General features: G+C 40.9%; 1 protein-coding gene across 4 annotated transcripts in view; it reads left to right on the top strand.

Annotated features, from left to right (window-relative positions):
* The first annotated feature begins 8,201 nt into the window (after positions 1 to 8,201).
* RASA1 (RAS p21 protein activator 1) overlaps positions 8,202 to 26,578 on the top strand; it is a 127,675-nt gene continuing 109,298 nt past the window's right edge. For 2 of the 4 annotated variants that reach the window (XM_057302263.2, XM_063604407.1), the window contains exon 1: positions 11,501 to 12,725. In XM_057302263.2, the coding sequence (XP_057158246.1) occupies positions 12,718 to 12,725 (8 nt within the window). In that variant the 5' untranslated portion in view covers positions 11,501 to 12,717. Of the gene's footprint in view, positions 12,726 to 26,578 lie in introns of all 4 variants that reach the window. The other 2 variants (XM_055112233.2, XM_003822786.8) reach the window with 2 other exon arrangements.

Genomic DNA, 26,578 nt, shown 5'->3' with positions numbered 1-26,578 from the left:
ATCGTCAAAATACTTTCACAGAAACACCTAGATAGTATTTAAATCTTAGAAGCTTGAAATGTTAAATACAAACCAAAAGAATGCACCACATGAAATATTAAGCATTACACAAATACAGCACTGGAAAAATGTGACTTGATGCACATTCACAGGGAAAATGTTTCAGTAGTAATTGCTGTAAACTCAGTGTTTTTCAACAGTGGGATATGAATTGCCAAGAATTCCAATTCCTTCCTTTCTTCCTTCTCTTCCTCATTCCCTCTTCCAACTTCCTTCCTTCCATAGAGATTTACAGGACACTTATTCTGTGGTGGGCATTGCCCTGGGCAAGAGGAATATAGTAGTTAATAATGAAGGCATAAATCCCTGCACTCATGAAATTTTCACACTATTTGTTGAGGTAGATGATTGCTGTAGACTGAAAGTGTGTGTTCTACCCAAATTTATATATTGAAACCTAATCCCCAATGTGATGATATTTGGAAGTAAGGCCTTTGGGAGGTGATTAGGTCATAAGGATGGAGCCCTCATGAATGGGATTAGTGCCTTCACCCCTTCCACCATGTGAGGATACAGAAAACAATCATCTATAAACCAGAATCGAGTTTCTCCAGACACCAAATCTGCCAGTGTCTTGATCTTATTCTTCCCAGCCTCCCTAAAAGTGAGAAATAAATGTTCGTTGTTAAAAGCCACCCTGTCTATTGTATTTTTGTTATAGCACTCTAATTAAATTAAGACAAATAAATATGTAAGCAAATACATGGCATAACTTCAGGCACTGAAAAGCACTAAGAAGAAAAACCAAACAGTGTAGATGGAGGTCTTTTTGTGGTTTGAGTGGTCAGTGAAGAACTTAATGAGAATATAACATTGAATATAACATTTGAGAAGAAGTTAGCCAGGCAAAGCTCTGTTGAAGATTATGTTGCTTAGAGGGTATAGCAAGTCTAAAGGCTATGAGGTAATAGGATTCTTGGAACATTCAGTAAATAGATATTAGTGTGACAGGAGGTGTCACACTCAGGAGGTATCAAAGGCAACTGAAAAGTGGAGATGTGTGGTAGAAGCTGAGGTTTAAGTCAAAGACAGTAGCCATGTCATGGAGGGCCTTCTAGATCATAGGAAGAAGTTTGCATTTTATTATATGTCATGGGAGAATTCTTAAAAGGGATGGGAGGTGATTTGATTTACATTTTTAAAAGATCACTCGGGCTAATGTGTGTGGAATAGACAGTGGGAGTAAAAGTGGGAGCAGGAAAACTGCTGGAAGATTTTATTATAGAAGTTCAGGTAAGACAGGATGGTGGCTTAGACGGAAGTGGTAGCAATCAAGATTGAAATGTGATCAAATACAGTGCTATGGTTTGAATGTTTGTCCTCGAATGCCCAAATTCATATGTTGAAATTCTAACCCCCAAGGTGATGGTATTAGGAGATGGGGCCATTGAGAGTTGATTAGATCATGAGAGTGAATACCTAATGGGATTAGTGTCCTTAAAAAAAGAGGGCCCAGAGAGATAGCTCATCCCTTACACAATGTCACAATGTGAAGACTTAGGAGGCTTAGCTGGAAAGATCACTTAGCCCAAGAGTTGAATCCAGCCTGGGCAACATAGTAAGACCCTGGAGAGAGAGAGAGAGAGAGAGAGAGAGAGAGAGAGAGAGGGAGAGATGACAGAACATGCTGACAAATTAACTGTGAGAGAGAGAGAGAGTGACTTAAGAGAATGTGATATTTTTGGAAGCCAAGTTAAAAAAGTTTCTATTTAGAAGCGAGAAGGAACGAACTTTTAGATGCTGCTGAAGGGCATGATAAGGATATATGCAACCTTAGGCTTTATTAGTGAAAGCTTATGATGAGGGACATAATTTATATTCCTTACTAGTATTAGTGAAAGCTTATGATGAGGGACATAATTTATATTCCTTACTAGGTTGGTCAAAATATATCTTTACTGTTGTGTAGGGTATCATGACCAAATGACAGTGACAATAGGAGCATGTCAAGAGAATCAGGAGCAAGATGGTGAGGGGTCTATAGCTGGTCACTTGAAATATGAGAAAAGGAACCATAATTTTTCATGTGAGGAATTTTTTGGAGGACTTACTAGTTAGCTTCGAGTATTTTAGGGGCCCTATATTTACTATAGATTTAGAAATATGCACTGGGACCAATGTGAGGAAGTCACCAAAACCATACTTCTAATCAATAAAGGAAACCACTTTCTAACATTCTGACATTTCTTATGAACACTGAATCACTGAAAATATTCAAATTGTCACCAAGTTACAGACTTTCTACAAGAGTATTTTTTATGGGTAGGACTTATGCTAGGTCTCCTTTTCAAGATCTAAGACTTGATGCTGATTTTTAGATTTTCATTTTCTTGACAGTCTTCCTTATTCAACAATCTTCAGCTGCTGCACATTTGCCTCGAGATAAAATCCCAATGCCTCTGACTAGCTTTAATAAACTTCCATAACCTTGTCCTAACTTACACTTCTGTATTTTTTTTCTGATTAAAGTTCTCTGTTCTTGTAAGGCTGGCTTCTTCACTCTCTACCACAAAAGAATGTTCATCTTGTCTCCTCACCTTTCTTTACGTCTTTGCCTGGGACATCAGTCCTTCTTTCACTATTGAAGGAGTCAATAGCGAAAGTTAATAGAAGCCAAAGGAAAATGTTTGCCCTTTTACTCCAGGACACAAATTATCTGACTTTCTAAACTGCCACTTGCAGTAATCTATACTGCTCATGTTAACAATTATATATTGAACTTTACATTATAGTATATGATGTTACTATTTCATAAGTGCATAGTTCATTTCAATAAGACTTTTATCAATGGTAATATATAGATAGATAGATAGATATAATAATAGATACAATTCATTTAGCTCTTACTTTGTTCCACTATTTCCTAATTTCAAATCCTCATAAAAATCTCCTAAAGGTAGGTATGATAGTTAATACTGACTGTCAACTTCATTGGATTGAAGGATACAAAGTATTGATCATGCGTGTGTATGTGAGGGTGTTGCCAAAAGGGATTAACATTTGAATCAGTGGGCTGGGGAAAGCAGGTCCACTCTTAAACTGGTGGCCACAGTCTAATCAGCTGCCAGCAAATATAAAGCAGGCAGAAAAACGTGAAAAGGCAAGACAGGCCTAGCCTCCCAGCCTATATCTTTCTCTTGTGCTGGATGCTTCCTGCCCTCAAACATCAGACTCCAAGTTCTTCAGTTTTGGGACTCAGACTGGCTCTCCTTTCTCCTCAGCTTGCAGACAACCTATTGTGGGACCTTGTGATCGTGTAAGTTGATACTTAATAAACTGCCCTTCATATATATGTATATATGTTCTGTCCCTCTAAGAGAACCCTAATACAGTAGGTGTAGCAACTATCAGTGCCCCACTCATATTCCCTTGTCACTCACCGTTCTAGTGCATGGCTACAGAATCTGTCTAACTGGTGACTACCCATCTTTCTCTCCACTGTGAGCATGAGACAACTTGGGAGTACAGGGACTTAATGAATCACAAAGCAGCCTTCACCAAAGATGGAAGGGTGTTGGAGGTTAAATACCTCCAGCTACCTCACTCCTCATGTGGGCTAACTCTGAGACATGTTTACATGGTCTCCCATAATTCCCCCATGGGACTGACCCCCTGCGCCCCTAACTTATTGCCCCAAGTTATTGTTTGATGATACACTCTTTATTGGCTTCCTTCACTTTCCTATCTCACTTTTCCTCTCTGCAATGGAGCTTCTTGGAATCACCTCTCAAATACATAATTTACAACCCAATTCGAGTTTCAAGTTCCTTCTGGGGGAACCCAACCTAAGCCAATAGGTGTTGCTTTCCATGCATATAACAAATGTGGAAACTGAGACTCAGAGAGGTTAATTAACTTGGCCAAGTTATGGAGCTAGTAGCGGCAGAGGTGCCAATCAAACAGTCTATCTCTGGCAGGATTCTAGGTTTGGGGCTAACTTACTATGTCTATATTATTACACTGTAACACTCTGTGAACTCCCAACAAAAACTGTCAAGTGACAACAAAATCCATAAAGATTTCAAGTTAGTTTAGTTTTTCTTTCCTTAACATAATCATTCTTAGTGTTAAATGCTGCATTTATTGTGGTTACTTGATTAAATGTCTGCCTCTCTTCTCTCTAAACTGTATGCCCCATGAGAGCAAAGACCGTACCTATTTTGGCATACTATTGCTTCCCTGGCACTTCAAAAATATTTGTAAGTGGAAGCAGAGAAGTAGTGGGAGCCACGAGTAAGCAAAAATCATGAGCTAGAGAGGTGTGGAGAGAGGGATGGCTGGTATTGGGGACAGATTCAGAAGCAGTAGAAGCAGTGACTGTGTTGGGGGAGCAGTGAGTGAAGCAGTGTCAGAGCACCTGAGTCATGGGAATGGTGCAGCACCTGAAGGAGATAATAACATGGTCCTCATTTTTCAGACATGACACAGGCATGCCTGTTCATTCTCTGCAGCAGCTTCTGAATCCTGAACAATAAATACTATTATGGTTCCCTATGACACTAGACATTTTGTTGTGGAACAGTTTTTTTGTCCTGCCTTACTCCCCCAGGAATCCTTATAATAAACCTTCGTCACTTGAGGTGAACTGGCCACACCTTTGGAACTTAAAAGCCTTTCAGATCTGTCAGTTGAAGATAATAATACTGTCATACTTTCTGGAGTTGTGAAAGAGTCAATGTACAAAGAAGCACTTTGAAAACTTTAAAATTTTCTACTAAGTCATGACCTTTGGACCATGCTTCTATTTTCTAGCTCAAAAAACATGTTAAATAAAAAGAAGAGACATGGAATATGTTTGGAAGCAAGCAATAATTAAACAGTCTTAGAAAACCACTTCTGGCAGGCTCTGATCTAGAGACAAAATGCATCACTGAGAAATTAGGAGCTCCTGTCTCAGTCACACCATTAACACGGATTTTTTTTTTTTTTTTTTAAAGATATGGTCTTGCTGTGTCACCTAGGCTAGAAGTGCAGTGGCATGATCACGGCTCACTGCAACCTTGACCTTCCTGGCCTCAAGCTATTCTCTCACCTCAGCCTCCTGAGTAGCTGGGACTACAGGCAGAAGCCACTGTAACCTCGCTAATTTAGAAAAAAAAATTGTAGGTTGGGTGTGGTGGCTCACACCTGTAATCCCAGCACTCTGGGAGGCTGAGGCGGGCAGATCGCCTGAGGTCAGGAGTTCAAGACCAGCCTGCCAACATGGTAAAACCCCATCTCTAAAAAAATACAAAAATTAGCCAGGCATGATGGCAGGTGCCTGTAATCCCAGATACTTGGGAGGCTGAGGCAGGAGAATTGCTTGAACCCAGGAGGCAAAGGCTGCAGTGAGCCGCGGTCGTGCCACTACACTCCAGCCTGGGTGACAGAGTGAGACTCTGTCTCAAAAATAATAATAATATTTGTAGAGATGGGGTCTCCCTATGTTGCCTAGGTTTGTCTCAAACTCCTGGGCTCAAGGGATTCTCCTGCCTCAGCCTCCCAAAGTGCTGGGATTATAGGCATGAGCCACGACACCCAAGCTGAATAAGCTTCTTAACCATGTGTGCTAAATAGTCTTAGCACACTAGGGCTTTATAGAGTAAGATAAATATAAAATGGCTGAAATACAATGACATTCCAAAGTACCTAGACAGTTTCCAACTTACAATGGTTCCACTTAATGATTTTTGTACGTTATGATGGTATGAAAATGATGGGCATTCAGTATGCTCCTTGATTTACAATGGGGTTTTGTCAGGACATAACTCCATCTAAGTCAAGAAGCATCTGTACTTAACAGAAATAAGTTCTTCAATCCAGGGGTTCTGAAATCCTGGTACAGTAGCTACTGTCAGTGTCAAGTCCACACCCCCTTGGAGTCACCTGTTCTGTGCATGCCAATGGTTTCTTACTGCATGCACCAGTGGCTCTCTACCTGAGGGCTTTCTCTAGCCATGAAGATGTTCAAATTGCACACAAGGGAGTCTGGAGGTGTTGCAGAGGAGATGCTTCCAGGAGCAGCCCTCAACCAATGCCAAATGAGAACTGATGGATAAAACACATTTTCTTTGACCCTTAGGCGTTAACAACTCTCAGGTGGATTCTGTGCTGTGTCCCAGAGTTTCACATGAATGGAGTGCCCTACTTATCCACAGCAGCAACCTGCTCATTTTAGCATTCCCTGTATTGGCCCCCTCCCCTTTCTTGCTCTTGAACTGAAGTATTCTGGAATCACTTCCTAAGTAAAAAATTTAACACTCAAGTACTAGTCTCAAAGTCTGCTTCTGGGGAAATCCAAACTAAGATATTTTGTCAAACTAATGCTATTTGTTTTTCTTTTTTGTTGTTGTTGTTTTGTTGTTGTTGTTTTTGAGACAGGGTCTTGCTGTCACCCAGGCTGGTGTGCAGTGGCACAATCACAGCTCACTGCAGCCTCAACCTCTGGAGCTCAAGCTATCTGCCCACCTAAGCCTCCCAATTAGCTGGGACTACAGGCATGTACCACCACGCCTGGCTAATTTTTTCTATTTCTCATAGAGACAGGGTCTCACTATGTTGCCCATGCTGGTCTGGAACTCCAGGGCTCAAGTGATCCTCCTGCCTTGGCCTCCCAAAGTACTGGGATTATAGTCTTGAGCCACCATGCCTGGCCTTCAATGCCAATTTTTAATGCATCCATGGAAAAAGATAAAATAAGAACATAATATATGATGAATATTTCATGAAGCTAAATTTATGTAATTCTAAGGACTTTTCCTTTTTTTCCTAAAATTATTTCCATCCTTTCTCTTTCCTCCTTCCCTCTTTCTCCCTGCTTTGAAATGTCCTTTCCTTTTATGAAATAAAGCAGCAGGAAATGGCAGTTTTGTTGTAATAACAAAATACTTCTCTCTTCACAACATTGGCAAACTCATAATTGGCAATTCTGTAGTCTCTCAATTTTTGTGGAAACTTTAGTAGTCCATGAAACCCAGAAGTCTGAACATCACTGATACATACCATTATATTTACATGTCATATTTCATTGCTTTTTAAAAACAATTAGATAAACAGTGAATAGGAAGTTGAAAAATAAGAGTTCTAGTAAGATAACAAGTGAAGTTGAAAAGTCTTCAAAAGAGCACGCGGATTGAGAAATAATTATAGTTAGAAATAGAAAGCTGTTTTTAGTTGAGTAAAGTTACACTACTTACAGTGCATTTGCAGTAGTTAAAGCTCTCACCTTATTTATGATAATTATCTGACTCAAGGCTCCACTTAGCCCTTTCATTGTATAGTTACTTTAAAGAGCGGTGTGTATTGCCATACTAACTGAATTTGCAAGTGAACGCGTTCCTGGAAGACTCTCAGGTAGACCAAAGAATGTAACTTGAATTAGAGACTTTGCAGGATTCTTGAGGTGAAAAGACCAAAGCTTAGTTGGATTTCATGACTGTGCTTCAGGTGCTATTTAAATTGTTGCTGGCATATTCAAAAAATATTATCTGTGAAAAATGGGAGTGTAATAATGAGGGAAATATGGCAAAGTCCTACCCACCCGACTCTCCCACATTCTTTGCCTTGAAACCATTCCATTCCCTTTTCTCCTTTACTTCTACCATGAGGTACTATCATATATAGGAGCCAGGCAAAGAAAGGAAAATACATAAATGTGCCTGGTCAGAGTAAAATAATAGGTAAAGAAAAAGAGACTAGAAATCATGAAGGAGGAAAGGTTCTGACAAAAAATAATGAAGTATCTGCAATATAAAGACAAAATAGGAATAAAGTAAATAACAAAAAATAAATATATTTTTCTATTATTTTATATTTTAAGAGAAGAGATATTTAGATCTAACTGTTCTAATCTTCTTTACTCATATATTGGTTTGAATGTTTTGAGAGAGCTCTGGATAATTTACCTTGGAATTTATTTTACAGCCTCAGAGATCATCACACAGTTCTTCAATTTCTCTATGGTATTTACAATTTTCATAAATCTTAGTTATTATACCACATATTGTAATATCTGCAGAGTTATTTGCCTTTTCATCAAAGTATTTCCTTTAACCTGTATCTCCTCGATGTTATTTTCTCATAAGATCTTTCTAATAAAAAAATTTGTGCTCTGGAGGGTTTTAAGATAAAGTCAATAAATGCAGTGGGGACATTAGGGTTAGAAGTAAAGGCTTTCTTTCAAAATTATTGGGTCAATGAAACCTTTTGATACTATTTAGGTAAATTTGGAAGGCTATTTGTGTAACTCAATATGTACTAGGGCATGGAACACAATTTGGCATTCTTCAAACACAGCAGTAAGCTCTTTATTACTTCTTGGTTAGTCCTCCCATCAGAAACTATTCTTACCTATGCTCTAAGGTCCTCTAAAATTACAGTTATGTTACTGAGTTAGAATTACCTTTCCACATACTCAAGATATCAAAACTATAAAATATTTTGGAACGTAGTACATTCATATTTCTTTTTTTTTTTTTTTTTGAGACAGAGTCTCGCTCTGTCACCCAGGCTGGAGTGTTAGCCAGGATTGTCTCGATCTCCTGACCTCGTGATCTGCCCGCCTCGGCCTTCCAAAGTGCTAGGATTACAGGCGCGAGCCACCGCACCCGGCCACATTCATATTTCAGTTGCCAATGAAACCAGAATGAGCCAACTTCATTTCTTAAATTTTCAGTTTCTTTTCATACACAAGTTTTTGTCCAGCACTTTTTATTATTTAGTCTTCATTAAATACTATGTTTCAAAATCCAGAGTAACTTTTCTAAAATCACAGATATAATAGCTTATTTTACTAAAGGTAAAATGTATTTTGAATTTTCTTTCTTTTGTGTACTATTCTGTTTTTCAATACCTCCCTGTTTAATATCTGTGAATTTAATTAAGATAGTTTACTTCCCTTTGTTAACTGGGCAGAAAGTTAAGGTGGGTAGAAAAGAAAGGCAATGGACAAAAATTAAGTAGAAACATTAAATCCTTTTGGAAAAAATGAAAATAAAGATATACAACGTATTTGAGATTCAGAAAGTGCACAAGCAATAGTAAAGATTAGAGCCTAGATCTATCCAATAATAGGAATATATTAAATATCTGAAAATACCTCATAAAAATATGTGGCAATTTCTTTGGAGGAAAAGAACAGGGCTAACTCTAAGGCTAAACATAAACTAGGTAAGATATTGGTATAAGGCTGATTTACAAATAGACATAGTAGTTATTTCCTACTGGTTAAGAAATTGATTTCCAAAGATGGGAGCTGATCAAATTTGGTATTTGTTAAAAGGATGAAGATCTGTTCAAAGTAGCATACTGAGGTTGCCTAGGACTGGGCTAGGCAGTAGAATAGACCACAGGTTGTATTTGCAGTACAGTTTTGTAGGTACATACACCTAAAAGTCTAGAAAACATTTTATTGAGCGTTTGATAGGTGTTAGACTGCATTAAATATTGACCTTTACAAGTGCTAAAGAATTGTCAAAAAGGAGGAGGTAATTCGGCAGTAAGAGTAGTGAGCCTCACCTGGACTCCCAGGCAACATACAGAGGGTGTGTGAACATTTAGAAATCAGTGATAACCAAGAGCCGGTGATAACCTGCCAGTTCAATGTCCTGCATTCAAGGGCTGACAGTGGTGACTGGGACAGGAATGTTGGAGGATTGGGATGCTAACACACTGGAGGTTTTCAAGCACAGGCTATATTAAGATTTGTTGGGATTGCTGCACTTGGTGTTCACACAGCAGACAGTAAGTAGTGTAGGTATTTTGATAGTCTTGTCTAACTGAGGGTCTAAGTTTAAAAGAAAACTGTTCTCAGGGAGGCCACCATAAGTAGTACTTCATTATTAAGTATTATGGAACTACTCCATTCTCATTTCTAGAACAGCACAGAGCTTAGCAACTCAAAACCCACCTATTTTACCTACCCACCTAATGAATGACATTTATTATTTCTTTCAGAACCGTTTTTAGGTATTGCATACCTCCTTCTTGATTAGTATACTATACATTGATATAGTGGTTCTCAAACTTAAGTGTGCAAACAATCACTTGGAGGGTTTGTTAAAATGGATCGCTGCATATTTTCTGATTCAGAAGGTCTGAGGTGGCATTTCTGAATTCCTAGGATGTTGCTGGCCTGAATTCACTTTGAGAACTCTAGCTCCTGTGACTGGTCCATCTTCCTTCTCCCAGGTAGCACACTGCTAAGAGATAAGCGTAATGGAGGCCCCAGGACTACTCCTAATCAAGTTGGATTGTTGTCATTGACTAGGTAAATAGGCCTGTGCAAACTTACAAAGGCAATGCATTGCCTGTATCTTGTCACGTCTTTTAGTGGTCTTTTCTCTTTTTCCTGGGTTTCTATCACAGCCACTTGCCATCCTGAGTGTTGGTTTGATCATCCTTAGCACAGAAAATACTGATCTCAAAGATCAATATCCAATGGTATTTAATGTGGGATCACTCCTGGGAGAATTTAACAATATTGTTAATTTCAAACCATGGGAAGCTCCCTCTACATGAATGCATAGTTTGTATACATTTTAGTGTAAAAGACAAAATAACACCCTTCTCCTTAATTGTATTAAAAATGAGTTTTCAGTTTATTGCTACTTTTGAAACGATATATAATTATAACTAGCATTCTGGGACATTCTTGACATTTGACTTGTTGAAGGTGCTTGCATTGTGGATCACGTCCTGCAGTCTTTTGCACACAAACGAGGACAAAAGTGCATTGATTAGTGTTTTCTGTGGCACCTCCTCCTCTTCATCAGTATCCAACAGACTTATAATGGCATAGGTAAGTATATGAGACAGTTGATAAAGAAAAACGTATGCAAATACTGGTAGAAATCTTACTTCATAACACTATTTATACTCAAATTCTTCACCCTTCTCATATGGTGCCCTTTATTTCGTTTTGGAGTTTCAGAATCTATTTTAACTGTGTGTGTGTGAGATAGTCATAGTGATTTATAGCATGCAACGAAAAAGAAAACATTAATAGTACTGCCCCGATCTTCAAAGCTACCTGACCCCTGCCTGGTTTCTGCGCTGCTGGTTAAGGCTGTTTTTTCCACTGGTCAGGAAGTACGGAACTAGTTTCTGGGCATTTTCCTTTCCCTTTCCCCCTCCTTCCTCTCCACCGCCTCCTGGTCCCCCTCTGGTCTCTCCGGCTTTAACAGCGCCAAGCACCCGCGTGCTCAGGTACCCTTCCCTCTTCTCCCGCCCATCAAACAAAGCCCCGGGAGACAGGCGCGCGCCGCCGGCCACGCCAACAGGAGATGCGGCCGCGCCGCCACACGCTTGGAACCGGAGGAGGACAGCAAGCGCGACCACGCACCGCGCGTCCCCGCCGCTTCCTTCCCTCTGGACTCTTCCTTTTCCTCCCGGCCCGGCCCCCCGCCCCCGCTCCGGCAACGCGCCTGCGCACAAGCTGCCCTCTCCCTTCTCCGCCCTTCCTTCCCTCCGTCCCTCCTCCCCTGCCCCGCCTTCCTTTCTCTCTCTCCCGTTTCACTCACTGAGAGCTCCGGGTAGTGAGCAGTTCAGTCGATTTCCTCGTTACCCCGCCCCCCTTTCTCTTGCCCCCCCACCCCTCTCATCTGCCTGGTGGAGGATGAAGCGGCTGCAGTGGCCCCAGCCTCAGCAGCGGCACCGGCAGTGGCTGCGGTGTGGGTGGCCGGAACTGGGGTGGTGAAGAAGCGGTGGTGGCGGCTGAAGGAGCGGTAGCAGCCTCAGCCTCTTTCCCTGTGCTTCCTTTCCTCTTTAGTGCAGCGAGGAAGTTTTCGCTTCTGTACATGTGTTTGTGTGCGTGAGTGTGGGTGTGTGCGGTGAGGTTTGGGTGGCGTTTGTGCAGGCGTTGGGTTTTTTGCCCACTTGGCTTCCCGTAACCCAGGCAGCTCCGGAGCCTGGGCTGTGGCCCTAGGAGGGGGCGCGGCGGCGAGCTCTCTCCTTTTGTTGTTGTTTCCTCAGCCTGGGGAGCTGAAGGGGAGACGCGTCTGGGTGCGGCTGCTCGGAGCCCGGGCCTGGTGGCCCCTGGGGCTCCCGGGCGGGCAGGGTAGGGCAGAGTAGAGCGGGCTTCAACATGATGGCGGCCGAGGCCGGCAGTGAGGAGGGCGGCCCGGTAACAGCCGGAGCTGGAGGAGGCGGCGCGGCAGCGGGCTCCAGTGCCTATCCCGCAGTGTGTCGGGTGAAGATACCCGCGGCTCTGCCTGTGGCAGCCGCCCCCTATCCTGGGCTGGTGGAGACCGGAGTGGCTGGAACTCTGGGTGGCGGAGCCGCTTTGGGGTCAGGGTTCCTAGGAGCCGGGTCTGTGGCAGGGGCACTGGGGGGAGCCGGACTGACAGGGGGAGGTACTGCTGGTGGCGTAGCTGGTGCTGCTGCTGGCGTGGCCGGTGCTGCTGTTGCTGGACCTAGTGGAGACATGGCTCTCACCAAACTGCCCACTTCGTTGCCTGCTGAGACTCTCGGGCCAGGCGGCGGTTTTCCCCCTCTGCCCCCTCCCCCTTACCTGCCCCCTTTGGGGGCGGGCCTGGGGACAGTGGACGAAGGTGACTCTCTGGATGGACCAGAATACGAGGAGGAAGAGGTGGCCATACCGTTGACCGCTCCTCCAACTAACCAGTAAGTTAAGACTGCTGTTCAGGAATTTGGGAAGCTGGCTCCAGAAAAGAAGTGGAAATGAAGGGGTAAATCATACTTTGTCCTTTTCATCTGTGGTTTGTTAGGAAAAGTTTTTGAAGTTTCAGATTTCTTGGGTAGGAATTTAATCTGATCACTTATCTTCCTTACAGGCATACTACCTGGCGTCTTCCTACATTTATTGCTCCTCTGGGAAAGTGTAAAGTCTTTAAGATGGAAAGCATGAGAAAATGTGTATCTAATGAGAACCGGATATAGTTCTGTCCCTTCCAAGTTGAGGTGGTGTCCCAGAATTTAGTCAAACTGCGCTACCAAGGCAGTCATAGTGTATATTAACTTGTGTGTGTTACTTGATAAAGCTAGATGATTAGTGAGAAGCTTTGAATACAGGTGTTTAAACGAGTTCTATAGTAATAATTTGAAAAATGTATTGGTTAGAATGTTTTTATTTCAGTGCACAGCCCAGCTTCTGATTAGAGAAAGCATAGTGATGCAGAAGAGTCTTTGGGTCACTTAATGAGAACTTGGGTCAGAGAGAAAGGAAAGGAATCCTGTGTATTATAGGTGTGATTAAGAGCCTATATTCCAACAATGTATCTTCTTCCATAGGCTTGCCACTTAATATTAACGCACTGCTTTTATAGTCGAGACTTCGGAAGTACAACAGTGAGGCAAAACAAAATCAATAGAGCTTCCCTTAAACATTTTTTGTTGGTGGCCAGTATAGTATTCTATTTAAAAATTAAGTTTTACAGTCTGTAGAATATACAGGACAATGACTTTTTTTAAATGTAAGTTAATACCTCCTCCTCACTTGTCTTAATTGAACTTAGGTGTTTATTCTTAAAGGTGGACCTTGATGAAAATGTTGAGATGGGAAGTGTTATTAGGCAAAACTTGTTATAGATTTCTCATATAACTCTTAATTGACCCTTAGAATTTTAACAACCGGCCGGGCGCAGTGGCTCACACCTGTAATCCCAGCACTTTGAGAGGCTGAGGTGGGCGGATCACCTGAGGTCAGGAGTTCGAGACCAACCTGGCCAACCTGGTGAAACCCTGTCTCTACTAAAAATACAAAAATAAGCCGGACGCGGTGGCACGCGCCTATAATCCTAGCTACTTGGGAGGCTGAGGCAGAAGAATCGCTTGAACCCAGGAGGCGGAGGTTGCAGTGAGCCGAGATCGTGCCGCTGCACTCCAGCCTGGGTGACAGAGCGAGACTCTGTCTCAAAAAAAAAAAAAGAATTTTGACAACTTTGTTGAATATCAAGAAAAAAAGATTTGGTTCATATGTTGACAGTCACTCTGGACAATTCAGAGGTTTTTTTTTTTTTTTTTTCCTTCCCCCCACCCCAGAGATGGAGTCTCGCCTTGTTGCCCAGGCTGGAGTGCAGTGGCGTGATCTCGGCTCACTGCAACCTCTGCCTCCCGGGTTCAAGAGATTCTCCTGCTTCAGCCTCCCTAGTAGCTGGGATTACAGGCGCATGCCACCATGTCTGGCTAATTTTTGTATTTTTAATAGAGACGAAATTTCGCCATATGGCCAAACTGATGTCGAACTCCTGACCTCAGGTGATCCGCAGGCCTCAGCCTCCCAAAGTGGTGGGATTACAGGCGTAAGCCACGGTGCCCGGCCTTTTTTTTTTTTTTTTTTTTTTTTTTGGATAAGCTTCTTTGGAGCATTTAGAAAGTTCTGAAACTAATTAGGAAAAGATTCTGTTACCCTAATCCATTTTTGACTTAAGGCTACATCTTTTGATACTTAAAGGGGAAAAGTAAAGTTAGTCATATTTATGCCAGCCAACGGGATGTAGTATTCCACTTTTTATATTCCTCAATAAAGGATTCAAGTCTTTCGTCAGAGTTTGGTTCATATTTTAATGTCTTTGTAATGCAGAGTCCCTGGGAGTATTCTGGGAGTGTTAATTCCAATTTTGCTGGGCGCGGTGGCTCACGCCTGTAATCCCAGCACTTCGGGAGGCCGAGGCGGGTGGATCACCTGAAGTCCGGAGTTTGAGACCAGCCTGACCGAGATGGAGAAACCCCGTCTCTACTAAAAATACGAAATTAGCCTGGCGTGGTGGCAGGTGCCTGTAATCCCAGCTTCTTAGGAGGCTGAGGCAGGGGAATCGCTTGAACCCGGGAGGCGAAGGTTGCAGTGAGCCGAGATCCTGCCATTGCACTCCAGCCTGGGCAATAAGAGCTTAACTCCGTCTCAAAACAAACAAACAAACAAAAAAACAATATTGCAGCACTGCTTTTGAAAAAAATAGTTCAATTTTTATTAAATGCTGATAGCATGCTTGGTACAATGATTATGAAAAACAATGCGACTTTTCATACTGAAAGAATCTAGTCTTATGCTAGTTTATAACTAAATTAGGTATATTTAGGATATTGTAGTTAAAAAAAACTGTTTTTAGTAGACTTCTTTTTTTTTGTTTTTTTTTTTTTGAGAGATGGAGTTTCGCTGTTTCGCCCAGGCTGGAGTGAAGTGGCGTGTTTTCGGCTCACTGCAAGCTCCGCCCCGCCCCTCCCCGCCTTCAGGTTCAAGCGATTCTCCTGCCTCAGCCTCCTGAGTACCTAGGATTACAGGTGCCTGCCACCAGGCCTGGCTAATTTTCATATTTTTAGTAGAGACAGGGTTTTGCCATGTTGGCCAGGCTGGTCTCGAACTCTGACCTCAGGTGATCCACCTGCCTCCCGAAGTGCTGGGATTACAGGTGTGAACCACCGCGCCTGGCCCAATAGACTGTTTTTTAGAGTAGTTTTAGGTTCACAGCAAAATTGAGGGGAAAATACAGGGTGTTCCCATTAAATTTTTAGTAATAAACACGATTGGGCTGGGGGTGGTGCTTCACGCCTCTAATCCCAGCAATTTGGGAGGCCAAGGCGAGTGGATCACCTGAGGTCAGAGTTCGAGACTAGCTTGGCCAACACGGTGAAACCCCGTCTCTACTAAAAAAAAAAATTAGCCAGTCGTGTTGGCGGGCGCCTGTAATCCCAGCTACTCAGGAGGTTGAGGCAGAATTGCTTGAACCAGGGAGGGGGCGGTTGCAGTGAGCCGAGATCTGCCGTTGCATTCTAGCCTGGGCAGCAAGAACGAAACCCTGTCTAAAAAAAAAAAAAAAACACCATGATTGAGTACTTATGAAAAATTGTGAGAAATTCGTTGTGTGGGATTTTCACCATTACTACATGTATTTGGAAATAAAAATTGTATGACTATGTATATGAAACTTGTTCATGTTCTAAAAAATACCCTCCATTTATAATATGTTTTTAAAATTTGCCACTGAGAAGTACAAATTTCCTTCTTATTTCATCTTAGTTATCAACCCAGAGTCACTGGAGGCAATGCAGTGTAGTGGTTAAGCGTGCAGATTCTGAAGTTAGACAAGATTTGGGTTGGAATCCTGACTCTGCCACTTACTAGCTGGGTATTCTTGGAAAGGTCAGTTTCCCCATCCGTAAAATGGGGATAGGAATGGTACCTTCCTCATATGATTGTTTTTTTTTTTTTAAGATTTAATGAATACCTTGATGTATTCATCACAGTACTTGGGCATAGTAAGTGTTCGATAAATACATAGTCCCCTGTGCCCATAACTGTAATATTTTACTATCACTAAATTGTCTACTAATTCTTTTGGTTAGAGAATCTCCCTTGTTAAATGACTATTTTACGGAATGTTTTGAACTCCAAATCAAGCCTACCACGATTAATTATATTAAGAATTTTATTTTAACTTTATAAGGGCTTCTAGCAGTAGGTTAAGCAATTTTAGAGGTGAAATTCAAGTGTTCTCTATAAATTCCTATTCCTGAATGTAGATATTCATATTTTTAAGTGGAAGGAAAAGCCTTAAAGACATTTTCAAATAATATTTATCTTTTGTAAAAGTATTGAAGAAATGTTGGACTAAATACTGACTATGAGTAACTGGTCCCCTTAGTTATGGATAGCATGGTATTAAGGGGGTTTAGGTCACAGGATTGAGTCCACAAGTGGCTTGTTACTTGAGTGTTCCATGGTCAGGAAGTTAGTTCAACTTTGTTCCGAGTTTTGTGCTGTTGATCACAAAAGAGTCAAATGACAATATGTAGATACACCAGTGCAAATAAATTAACACTATTAATTAGTATTTTGTACCTTGTTTTTCTGTGTACGTGGTGAATCATTAGTCTCATTTTTATTACTGAGCATTTTCATTAGTTTGGTTGAGGCTGGAAATGTTTACGTGATTTGTACTATTTATTTGAATATTTTCTTTTTTGAAAGTTTTGAGAAAATTATAAAAATAAAAAAAATTCTTCCTCTCTATTTTTCTACTATAAAAGTTTCTAAATCTAAAACTCTTAACAGATTTCTTTTTCGAGAGAGAAAAGGTTAAATTAAAGAAGTTTGTCACTAGTACTCCATAATTTTTTGGAGTTTCTTTTCATGCTTCTCATTTTTTTTCTTCTGCAGGGTGAGGGGCAGTGGTGGTAAAGGTATATTGTTTGTGTAGTGCACCATCAATTATATGTAGAGATTTTTAACTGTGAGTCTGCAGTAGCAAGTGGCCATTGGTGAGAATCCAACCCACAGATATATACTGCTTGCCCTTAGAGTATTTGGAATATTTGATAATTGTCACCATTTAAGAATAGAGATTTCTTTTCTTTTTCGTTTTCTTTTTTTTTTTTTTGAGATGGAGTCTTGCTCTGTTACCCAGGGTGGTGTGCAGTAGTGTGATCTTGGCTCACTGCAAGCTCCGCCTCCCGGATTCAGGCGATTCTCCTGCCTCTGCCTCCCCAGTAGCCGGGGTTACAGGTACACACCACCACGCCTGGCTAATTTTTGTATTTTTAGTAGAGGCGGGGTTTCACTCTGTTGGCCAGGCTGGTCTCGAACTCCTAACCTCAGGTGATCCGCCTGCCTTGGCCTCCCAAAGTGCTGGGATTACAGGCGTGAGCCACCTCACGGCCAATAGGAAGATTTCATATTTAAGAAGTCTCAACTTCTAGCATCTCTAGAAAACCCACAGGACTTGGCTATACCTGGTGGCCATTCCTGCTTGAGACTAGATTGCCAGAGCTGAGTAGCGGTTGACCCTTTTAGGTGGGTACTGAGGTCTCCATTTGCAGTCTCCACCAGGTCTGCTTTGCCTTTGCTATTGCGGTATTTGCCTGGCATCTGGCCTGGATCTTATGCTGAACCTAATATTCAGACTTCTCAAGTCTGAAACTTTAAGGAAAAGAAAATAAGGAATGTAAATAGTACCTTTCTTTTTTTAAAAAATCATTTTACTGTCTCTACAAAAATAAAATCATTCTTAAGTCAAATAATTGGTGAAGGTTAATGTTAGAACATGTAGCATTCATTAACTTTGTCACTGATTGCATTATACATATGGGTGAGCCATTGTTTCTTAATAAAAATGGGGGTGAGACTTGCTAAGATTAGTTACGGACAATGATTGACGACCAGAACTCATATTTTTTACTGTATTTGTATAAGTAGCAGAGAAATATAGTAGGTGCTTCAAGGGTTACAAGAGTAAAATGCCCCTTTTCTCAATGGGAGAAAAGGGAGTATTAGATCTAGTAGGAAATTAAGTAAACCAATTACTGTGATTCAGGCTAGGTTAAGATAAATATCACGAGTGAAGTATGAGCAAAGGTCATGAGGGTTAAAAGAAAAAGAAATTTGCGTAATTAGGATCAGTAAATTCTTTGAGGAAAAATAGCAGGTATGTTTTTCCTGCTACTTAATTTATTGTCTGAGCAAGAGGTTATTGGTTCTGATGCTCTTCGCTTAATGATTCTATCAGGAAAACATAATTATGAATTAGATGAGTTTAAACTTTTCACCCTTAGTGAAGAGTCTGGTCTACAGAACTTTTAGTTACCTGTGGTCTGGAGGGAAGTTGACGGTGATGTCTGTAGTGACTGAGGTACAGAGCACAGTTGAATGCTAGAATCGGTCTGGATCATTGATTAGCCACTCCGGGGAAAACAGGCAAACATTACTGGCAAAGCTAAAAAGGACAGCCATAAATTAGGAAGGGAAAAGGAAAAACGAAGAGTAGACTTTCTGGTTGCTTTACTTCTCTCTCTTTACTGGCCATTGGTGAAATTAACAGAGTCCCTTTAAGAACACTTAAATACCCAGAAAAGTACCTTTTGGGAAGAAGATTTTTTATAGTGATTATTAACTATAACAGTGGTTACCACTGACATTTTTTGTTGTTGTTGCTTACTGCCAAACAGGAACAGTTCTAATTGGTTTATTTGTATTGTTTTGGTTATCTATTGCTGCATAATAAAGCACTCCAAAACATAGTGGCTAAAACAATTGTGTATTTGCCCTTGATTCTAAAATTTCTGTATGGCTTTATGGTGACTTCTCCACATGTGATCTGTTGGCTATAATGTCCACTGTGGCTTCTTAATTCATAAATCTAGTGCCTCAACTGGGATGGCTGGAGCAGCTGGTAGATAGCTGGATATTTCCCTCTCTCTTCCTACCCATGTCGTCTCTCCACTTGAAGAAGGTTGGCCTTCTTTTTTTTTTTTTCCCCCCTGAGATGGAGTCTTGCCCTGTCGCCCAGGCTGGAGTGCAGTGGTATGGCTCACTGCAACCTCCGCCTTCCGGGTTCAAGCATTTCTCCTGTCTCAGCCTCCCAAGTAGCTGGCATTACAGGTGCATGCCACCACATCCAGCTAATTTTTGTATTTTTCATGGAGATGGGGTTTCACCATGTTGGCCAGGCTGGTCTCGAACTCCTGACCTTGTGATCTGCCACCTCGGCCTCCCAAAGTGCTGCGATTACAGGCATGAGCCACTGTGCCCAGCCAGCTTGGCCTTCTTCATAGCATGGCAGCTATGGCAGTTCCGTGAAAGACCTTTCCAAGCCCTGGTGTGCCGGTATTTATCAAGCTTCTGTGTTCCTCATCCTTGCTAATGTTCCAATGGTGAGTGCTGGTCACATAACCCAGTGTGCATTAAATATGGGAGGGGACTATAAAATAGCATGAATACAGCAAGTTGAGCTTTCCTCAGGGCACCAAAGTAACAGTGCCATGTGTATTACTTATTTTCATGTAATACGAGATAATAGAATACTAGTAGTGAGGGACAGGCTGGGAGATAGGGCAAATACTTATGAGTTCTTCCTTCAGGCCCAGCAAGCTAAGTTGTCTTTCGTTAAATGAGTCAAATTTCTCCACAATAGATGTTGCTTTTTGGCTACCATTACCTTAATTTTAAACCAAAAATACTGAATACGGATGTTGGTTATTGTTTGAATATGCAGGTATTTCTGTGTTACCTTGAAATCACTGGCAGTACATTTCAGTTTTGTGCTGCGTTAAAAATTGTTGTTATTAGATACAACTTATTGATAACTATGTATGTCTTGTCACATCTCTACAGGATTTAGGGTATGATGATTTTAGGTGTTTTAGCGGTTATGTGATTTAGTGAGTAAAATAATGAACAGTATGGGGGACAAAAAGAAATATACAATTCTACAGTCTAGTTGGAAGATGAGGCATTACTGGTAGGGAAATAAGATGATAAAAGTAGTCTACAGATACGTTGTGCAGGTAAATTTTTCAAATTCAGAGGATAGTTGCCAAAGAGTGAAAGAATGAAAGTAAATGAAAGAATGATACTGAAATTTCATACCATAATTCTCTTGAAGGAAATTTCAGTATCATTCTTTCGTTTAGGATTATTACAGTGAGAAAGTGTGATTAACTTTTGTAACATTTGTGTTTCAAATTGTAGTCAAGTTGTTATGTGTAACATAGAGTTTTAGTTACAGAGGGAAGCTTCTCTGCTTAGATACAGAAGTAGCCTTAGGTAGAGTGACTTGCTTCACTCCACCCTACACCCTAGCTAAGTTCATATAACTAGGTAGTGGTAGAACTGGGACAGAATCCAATTCTCATAATGTTTCACATATATTTAGATTTGAGTAATATTTATAATTCATTTTTTTTAAATTTTAGAGAGGACTAGAAGCAAAGGCTCAGTATTTGCTAATCATTTGCTATATGTCAGGTACTTTATATAGATTATCTTATTTAATCCTTACAATGATATAGTGAGAATGGGCATCATCCTCATTGTTGAGGAAACTGAGTGATAGAGCTGGAATTTTAATGTAAATACTATGCTTTTTATTTGGCTTGCCCCTTTCCATTACGTAGAATGTACACACAGATATGCACCCAGATAAAACTTAACGTACTTCAGGGCTGGCAGTAACTGGCATTTTGGACTTAATAGTTCCCCCCGTCCCCCCATAGTCATAGGTTGAAGCCTTAACCACCAATGTAACTGAATTTGGAGATACAGCCTTTAAAAGAGGTAATTAAGGTTAAATGAGGTCATAAGGGTGGCTGGTGAATCCTATAGGATGGGTACCTTTATAACAAGAGGTACCAGGAGTATGAGTGCATCGAGAAAAGGTCATGTGAGGACATGGTAAGGAGGCCTTCATTTGTCAGCTAAGGAGAGAGGCCTGACCAGAAACCAAGCTTGCCAGCACTTTGATAGTTCCATTTCCAGCATGCAGAACTGTGAAAAAATAATTTCTGTTGTTTAAGCCACCCAGACTCTGGTATTTCATCATAGCAGCCCAAACTGACTAATACATGGGTAACTCTACATCTTTAAAAATGGATTTGGATTATTTTGGAACAGATTAAATGCATGTCTGCTGCTTGAGAAATAAGGTCCTCATTCTTTTAATTTCTTTCACTGTGGGAGAGAAAATCTTGCCTTACTTTACCTCTTTCTTTGTTAGTCAGTGACCTTTATCTTTTTTGACTGTACCTCTGTTGAAAGATGGAAAGCATATTTAAATGCATGTCTGATTATTATAGTGTGGAAAGATCCTACATATGACCATGGTAGCCATGGAATATCCTATGGATAAGCTGTTACTCCAGCAAATTTTCTGTATTCAATGTGTGTTCATTGTTGTAACATTTACTTTAAAAATTTCGCTAATACATCTGTCTCAAGCTAAGGGAAAGACTTAGAGATCTCCCTCACCTCTTTTAAGTGTTTTTTGTAGGAATAACTTGCTAAGCTGGGTTCATATTAGACACTTGTGTAACGATAGACCGTATCTCACCTATATTCTTTTCTATCTAAATGTTGATTCATTTCTCTAATTTTTAAATCTTTTTATTTTGAGGTAATTGTAGATTCATATGCAGTTTTAAGAAATAAGACAGATGGGCCGGGCGCAGTGGCTCACTCCTGTAATCCCAGCACTTTGGGAGGCCGAGGTGGGTGGATCACAGGGTCAGGAGATCGAGACCATCCTGGCTAACACGGTGAAACCCCGTCTCTACTAAAAATACAAAAAAAAAAAAAAAAAAAAAAAATTAGCCGGGCGTGGTGGTGGGTGCCTGCTACTCGGGAGGCTGAGACAGGAGAATGGCCTGAACCTGGGAGGCAGAGTTTGCAGTGAGCCGAGATCATGCTACTGCACTCCAGCCTGGGCGACAGAGCGAGACTCCGTCTCAAAAAAAAAGAAAAAAAAAAGTAATAAGTTAGAGATGTACTCGTTCATCCATTTTACCTCAGTGGTAACATCTTGCATAACTATAGTGCAGTATCAAAACCAGGACATTGACATCGCTGTAATCCACCTATTTTGTTCACATTTCACCAGTTTTACATATATTCATTTGTGTGTGTGCATGTATGGGTGTGTGATATATTTAGTATTTAGTTCTATGCAGTATTATAACATGTAAATTTGTATAATCGTTACCATACTAGAGATACAGAAGAGTTTCTTCACCACTAGGATCTCTCGTGCTGTGTTTTATAACCAGAGTCTCCTTCCTCTTTCCTTATTCCCTGGTAACTGCTAATTTGTTCTTTTTTTTTTTTTTTTTTTTTTTTCTGTGGTCATTTAAAGAAGATTATGCGGGCTGGGTGCAATGGCTCATTCCTGTAATCTCAGCACTTTGTGAGGCTGAGGCAGTTGGATCGCTTGAGCCCAGGAGTTCAAGACCAGCCTGGGCAACATGGCGAAACCTTGTCTCTACAAAAAAAACAAAAATTAGCTGTTCGTGGTGTTGCACACCGTAGTCCTAGCTACTCAGGAGGCTGAGGTGGGAGGATCACCTGAGCCTATGAGGTTGAGGCTGCAGTGAGTTATGATTGTGCCATTGCACTCCAGCCTGGGTGACAGAATGATACCCTGCCTCAAAATGGAATCAAATAGTATGTAACCTTTTGGGATTGGCATTTGTCACTCAGCATAATTTGTCAAGTTCGTTTAAGTTGAAGTATCAATATTTTGCCCTTTTTTCATTGCTGAATAGTAGTCCATGGTGTAGATGTGCCACAGTTTGTTTAACCATTCAGCCATTGGGGAACATTTGGGTCATTTCTAGTTTTGGGTATTATAAAAAAAAGCTGCTATAAACATTTGTATATATGTTTTTGTGTGAACGTAAGTTTTCATTTCTGTCAGTTAAGTCCCCGAGAGTACAATTACTGGATTGTATGATAGTTGGATGTTCACTTTTATAAGAAATTGCCAGCATTTTCTATAATGGCTATATATTTTTACATTCTCACCAGCAATGTATGAGAGACCCGGTTTCTCTGTGTCTTAACCAGCATTTGATGATATCATTTTTTATTTTAGCCTTTCTGTTTTTACTGATATCTCATTGTGGTTTTGATTAACATTTTTCTAATGTCTAATTATATTAGTCAGGGTTCTCCAGAGAGAATCAATAAGATACATGCATATATAAAAGGGAGTTTATTAGGGAGAATTGGCTCATGCCATTACAAAGTCAAAATCCCACAATAGGTCATCTGCAAGCTAGCCAATGAGAAAAGCTGGTACCACGTCCAAGTTGGAAAGCCTCAAAGCCAGGAAAGCTGAGAGTCTGAGGCCAAAGGCCTGAGACCCCCAGGGAGGCTGCTAGCCTGAGTCCTGGAGTCCAGAGACCAAAGAACCTGGAGTTTGATGCCTGAGGGCAAAAGCAAAATATCCCTCACTAGAAGGGGATGGGGAACTCAGCAAGCTGGCTCTGTTTCTCTTTCTGCCTGCTTTGTTCTGGCAGCCGACTGCATTGGGGATGGTGCCCACCCAGAGTGGGTCTTACTCTCCTCATTCACTGACTCACATGCTAGTCTCTTCTGTAAACACCCTCACAGACACACCCAGAAACAATGCTTCACCAGCCATCAAGGCATCCCTCAGTCCAGTCAAGCTGACACCTAATATTAACCATCACAGTAATGATGTTGGAAAATCTTTTTATTTCTTTCTTTTTTTTTTGACAGTGCCTTGCTCTGTTGCCTAGGCTGGAATGCAGTGGCATGATAATGGCTCATTACAACTTCCACCTTCCAGGTTCAAGCGATTTTCCTGCCTCAGCCTCCCGAGTAGCTAGAATTACAGGCACCTGCCACCACGCCTGGCTAATTCTTGTATTTTTAGTAGAGACAGGGTTTCACCATGTTGGCCAGGCGGGTCCTGAACTCCTGACCTCAAGTGATCCACCTGCCTCAGCCTCCCAAAATGCTGGGATTACAAGCGTGAGCCACCTCGCCCAGCTTGAAAAATCTTTTCATGTGCGTTTTCCATCTGTATACCTTCTTTGGTGAAATGTCTGTGTCTTTGGCCCATTTTCAAATTGGATTTTTTTAAATTGTTGAGTTTCAAGAGGTTCAACCCATATTGTAACATGTGTCAGAATTTTCTTTCTTTCTTTTTTTTGAGACAGAGTCTCACTCTGTCGCCCAGGCTGGAGTGTGGTGGTCCGATCTCGGCTCACTGCAAACTCCACCTCCCCAGTTCATGCCATTCTCCTGCCTCAGCATCCCGAGTAGCTGGACTACCGGTGCCTGCCACCACGCCTGGCTAATTTCTCTCTTTTTTTTTTTTAAGGCTGAATAATGTTCCATTGCATGTATATATCACCTTTTGTTTACCCAGTTATCCACTGAACATTTGGGTTGCTTGCGTCTTTTGGCTATGGTTCCCAGTGTGCACGTGGTATATAAATATCTGTTCCAGTGCCTGCTTTCATTTTGGGTATATACCCAGGCATGGAATTGCTGAATCATATGGTAATTCTGTTTTTAATTTTTTAAGGAATCATCATACTGTTTTCCACAGTGACCACACCATTTTATAGTCCCAGCAGCAATGCACAAGGGTTAGAATTTCTCTGCATCCTTGCCAACACTTTTTTTTTTTTTTTTTGAGACGGAGTTTCGCTCTTGTTGCCCAGACTGAAGTGCAATGGCGCGATCTCGTCTCACTGCAATCTCGTCTTACTGCAATCTCCATCTCCTGAGTTCAAGTGATTATCCTGCCTCAGCTTCCCGAGTGCCAACACTTTTTATTTTCTATTTTCTTAATAATAGCTATCCTAGTGGGTGTGAAGTAGTAACTGGTTTTGATTTGCATTTTCCTAAGATTAGTGCTGTTGAGCATCTTTTCATGTTCTTATTGGCCATTTGTATATATATCTTTTTTTTGAAGAAATGTCTATTGCCCATTTTTGTTTTTGTTTTTGTTTTTTTGAGACGGAGGCTTGCTCTGTTGCCCAGGCTGGAGTGCAGTGACACGATCTCGGCTCACTGCAACCTCCGCCTCCTGGGTTTAAGCGATTCTCCTGTTTCAACCTCCCAGCTAGCTGGGATTACAGGCGCATGCCACCACGCCCGGCAAATTTTTGTGTTTTTAGTAGAGATGGGGTTTCACCATGTTGGCCAGGATGGTCTTGAACTCCTGACCTCAAGTAATCCACCAGTCTCAGCCTCCCAAAGTGCTGGGATTACAGGTGTGAGCCACCGCCCCCAGCCTATTGCCTATTTTTGAGTTGAGTTTTTTTGTTTTCGTAGGAGTTCTTTATATGTTCTTGATATTAATCCCCCATCAGCTATATGATTAGCAAATATTTTTGCCCATTCCACAGGCTACTTTTTAGTTTTGTTGATAGTGTCTTTTGATGCATTTAATTTAATTTTGATGAATTCAGCTTACTTGTTTTTTTCTTTTGTTGCCTGTAAGTTTTATTTCAGTCATCAACTATGATTTGAAAACCTCTGGAGTAGAAGGATAGTCTGTTGTTTTTATCTACATTTCTGCTTTTCTCATTGTTTTTTCTTCTTTCTTGGTGTTTCAAGATTCCTTCTTTTATTGAAGAATTTCCTTATTTAAAGGTATGTCTGCTAGTAACAATTTATTCGTTTTCCTTTTGCCTGTAAATGTCATTATTTCACCATTATTCCTGAAAGATAGTTTCACCACAAATAAGATTTATGGTTGACAATTCTTTTCTTTCAGAAGTTGAAAAATTTTGTGCCACTTTTCTTCTGTCCTTTGTGGTTTCAGATGATAAATCTCTTGCCACTTGAATTGGTGTTCCCCTATAAGGTAATGTGTCTTTTCTCTGTAATTGCTTTCAAAATCTTTATCTTTGTTTTCAGAAGTTTAGTGATATGTCAGGGTTTCTGTGGGTTTACCTATTTGAGATTTGATCACTTCCTGGATCTGTAGCTTTATGTTTTTCTCCAAATACAGATGTTTTCAGCCATTATTTTTGAATACCCTTTCAATTCCATGCTCTTTTCTTTGGGACTCCAGTGATACGGAGTTAGATCTTACGTTACTGTCTTACAGATCCTCAAGACTTTTAACTTCTTTTTAGTCATTTTTCTTCCTGTTGTTCAGATTGGGTAAATTCTATTGATCTGTTGGTCCTCAAGTTCACAGATTCTGTCTTCTGTCATCTGCTATTGAGCCCATGAAGTTGAAAAAAATAATTTTTAAATTGACAAAAATTGTGTATGTGTGTTGTGTACAACAGATATTTTGATATAGGTATACATTGTGGAATGGCTAAACTG

The sequence above is a fragment of the Pan paniscus genome, chromosome 4, assembly GCF_029289425.2.
Source record: "Pan paniscus chromosome 4, NHGRI_mPanPan1-v2.0_pri, whole genome shotgun sequence".
In the NCBI taxonomy this organism is placed as follows: domain Eukaryota; kingdom Metazoa; phylum Chordata; class Mammalia; order Primates; family Hominidae; genus Pan; species Pan paniscus.
Note: the sequence above shows the minus strand (reverse complement) of the source record. Positions and strands in the feature narration are given on the sequence as shown.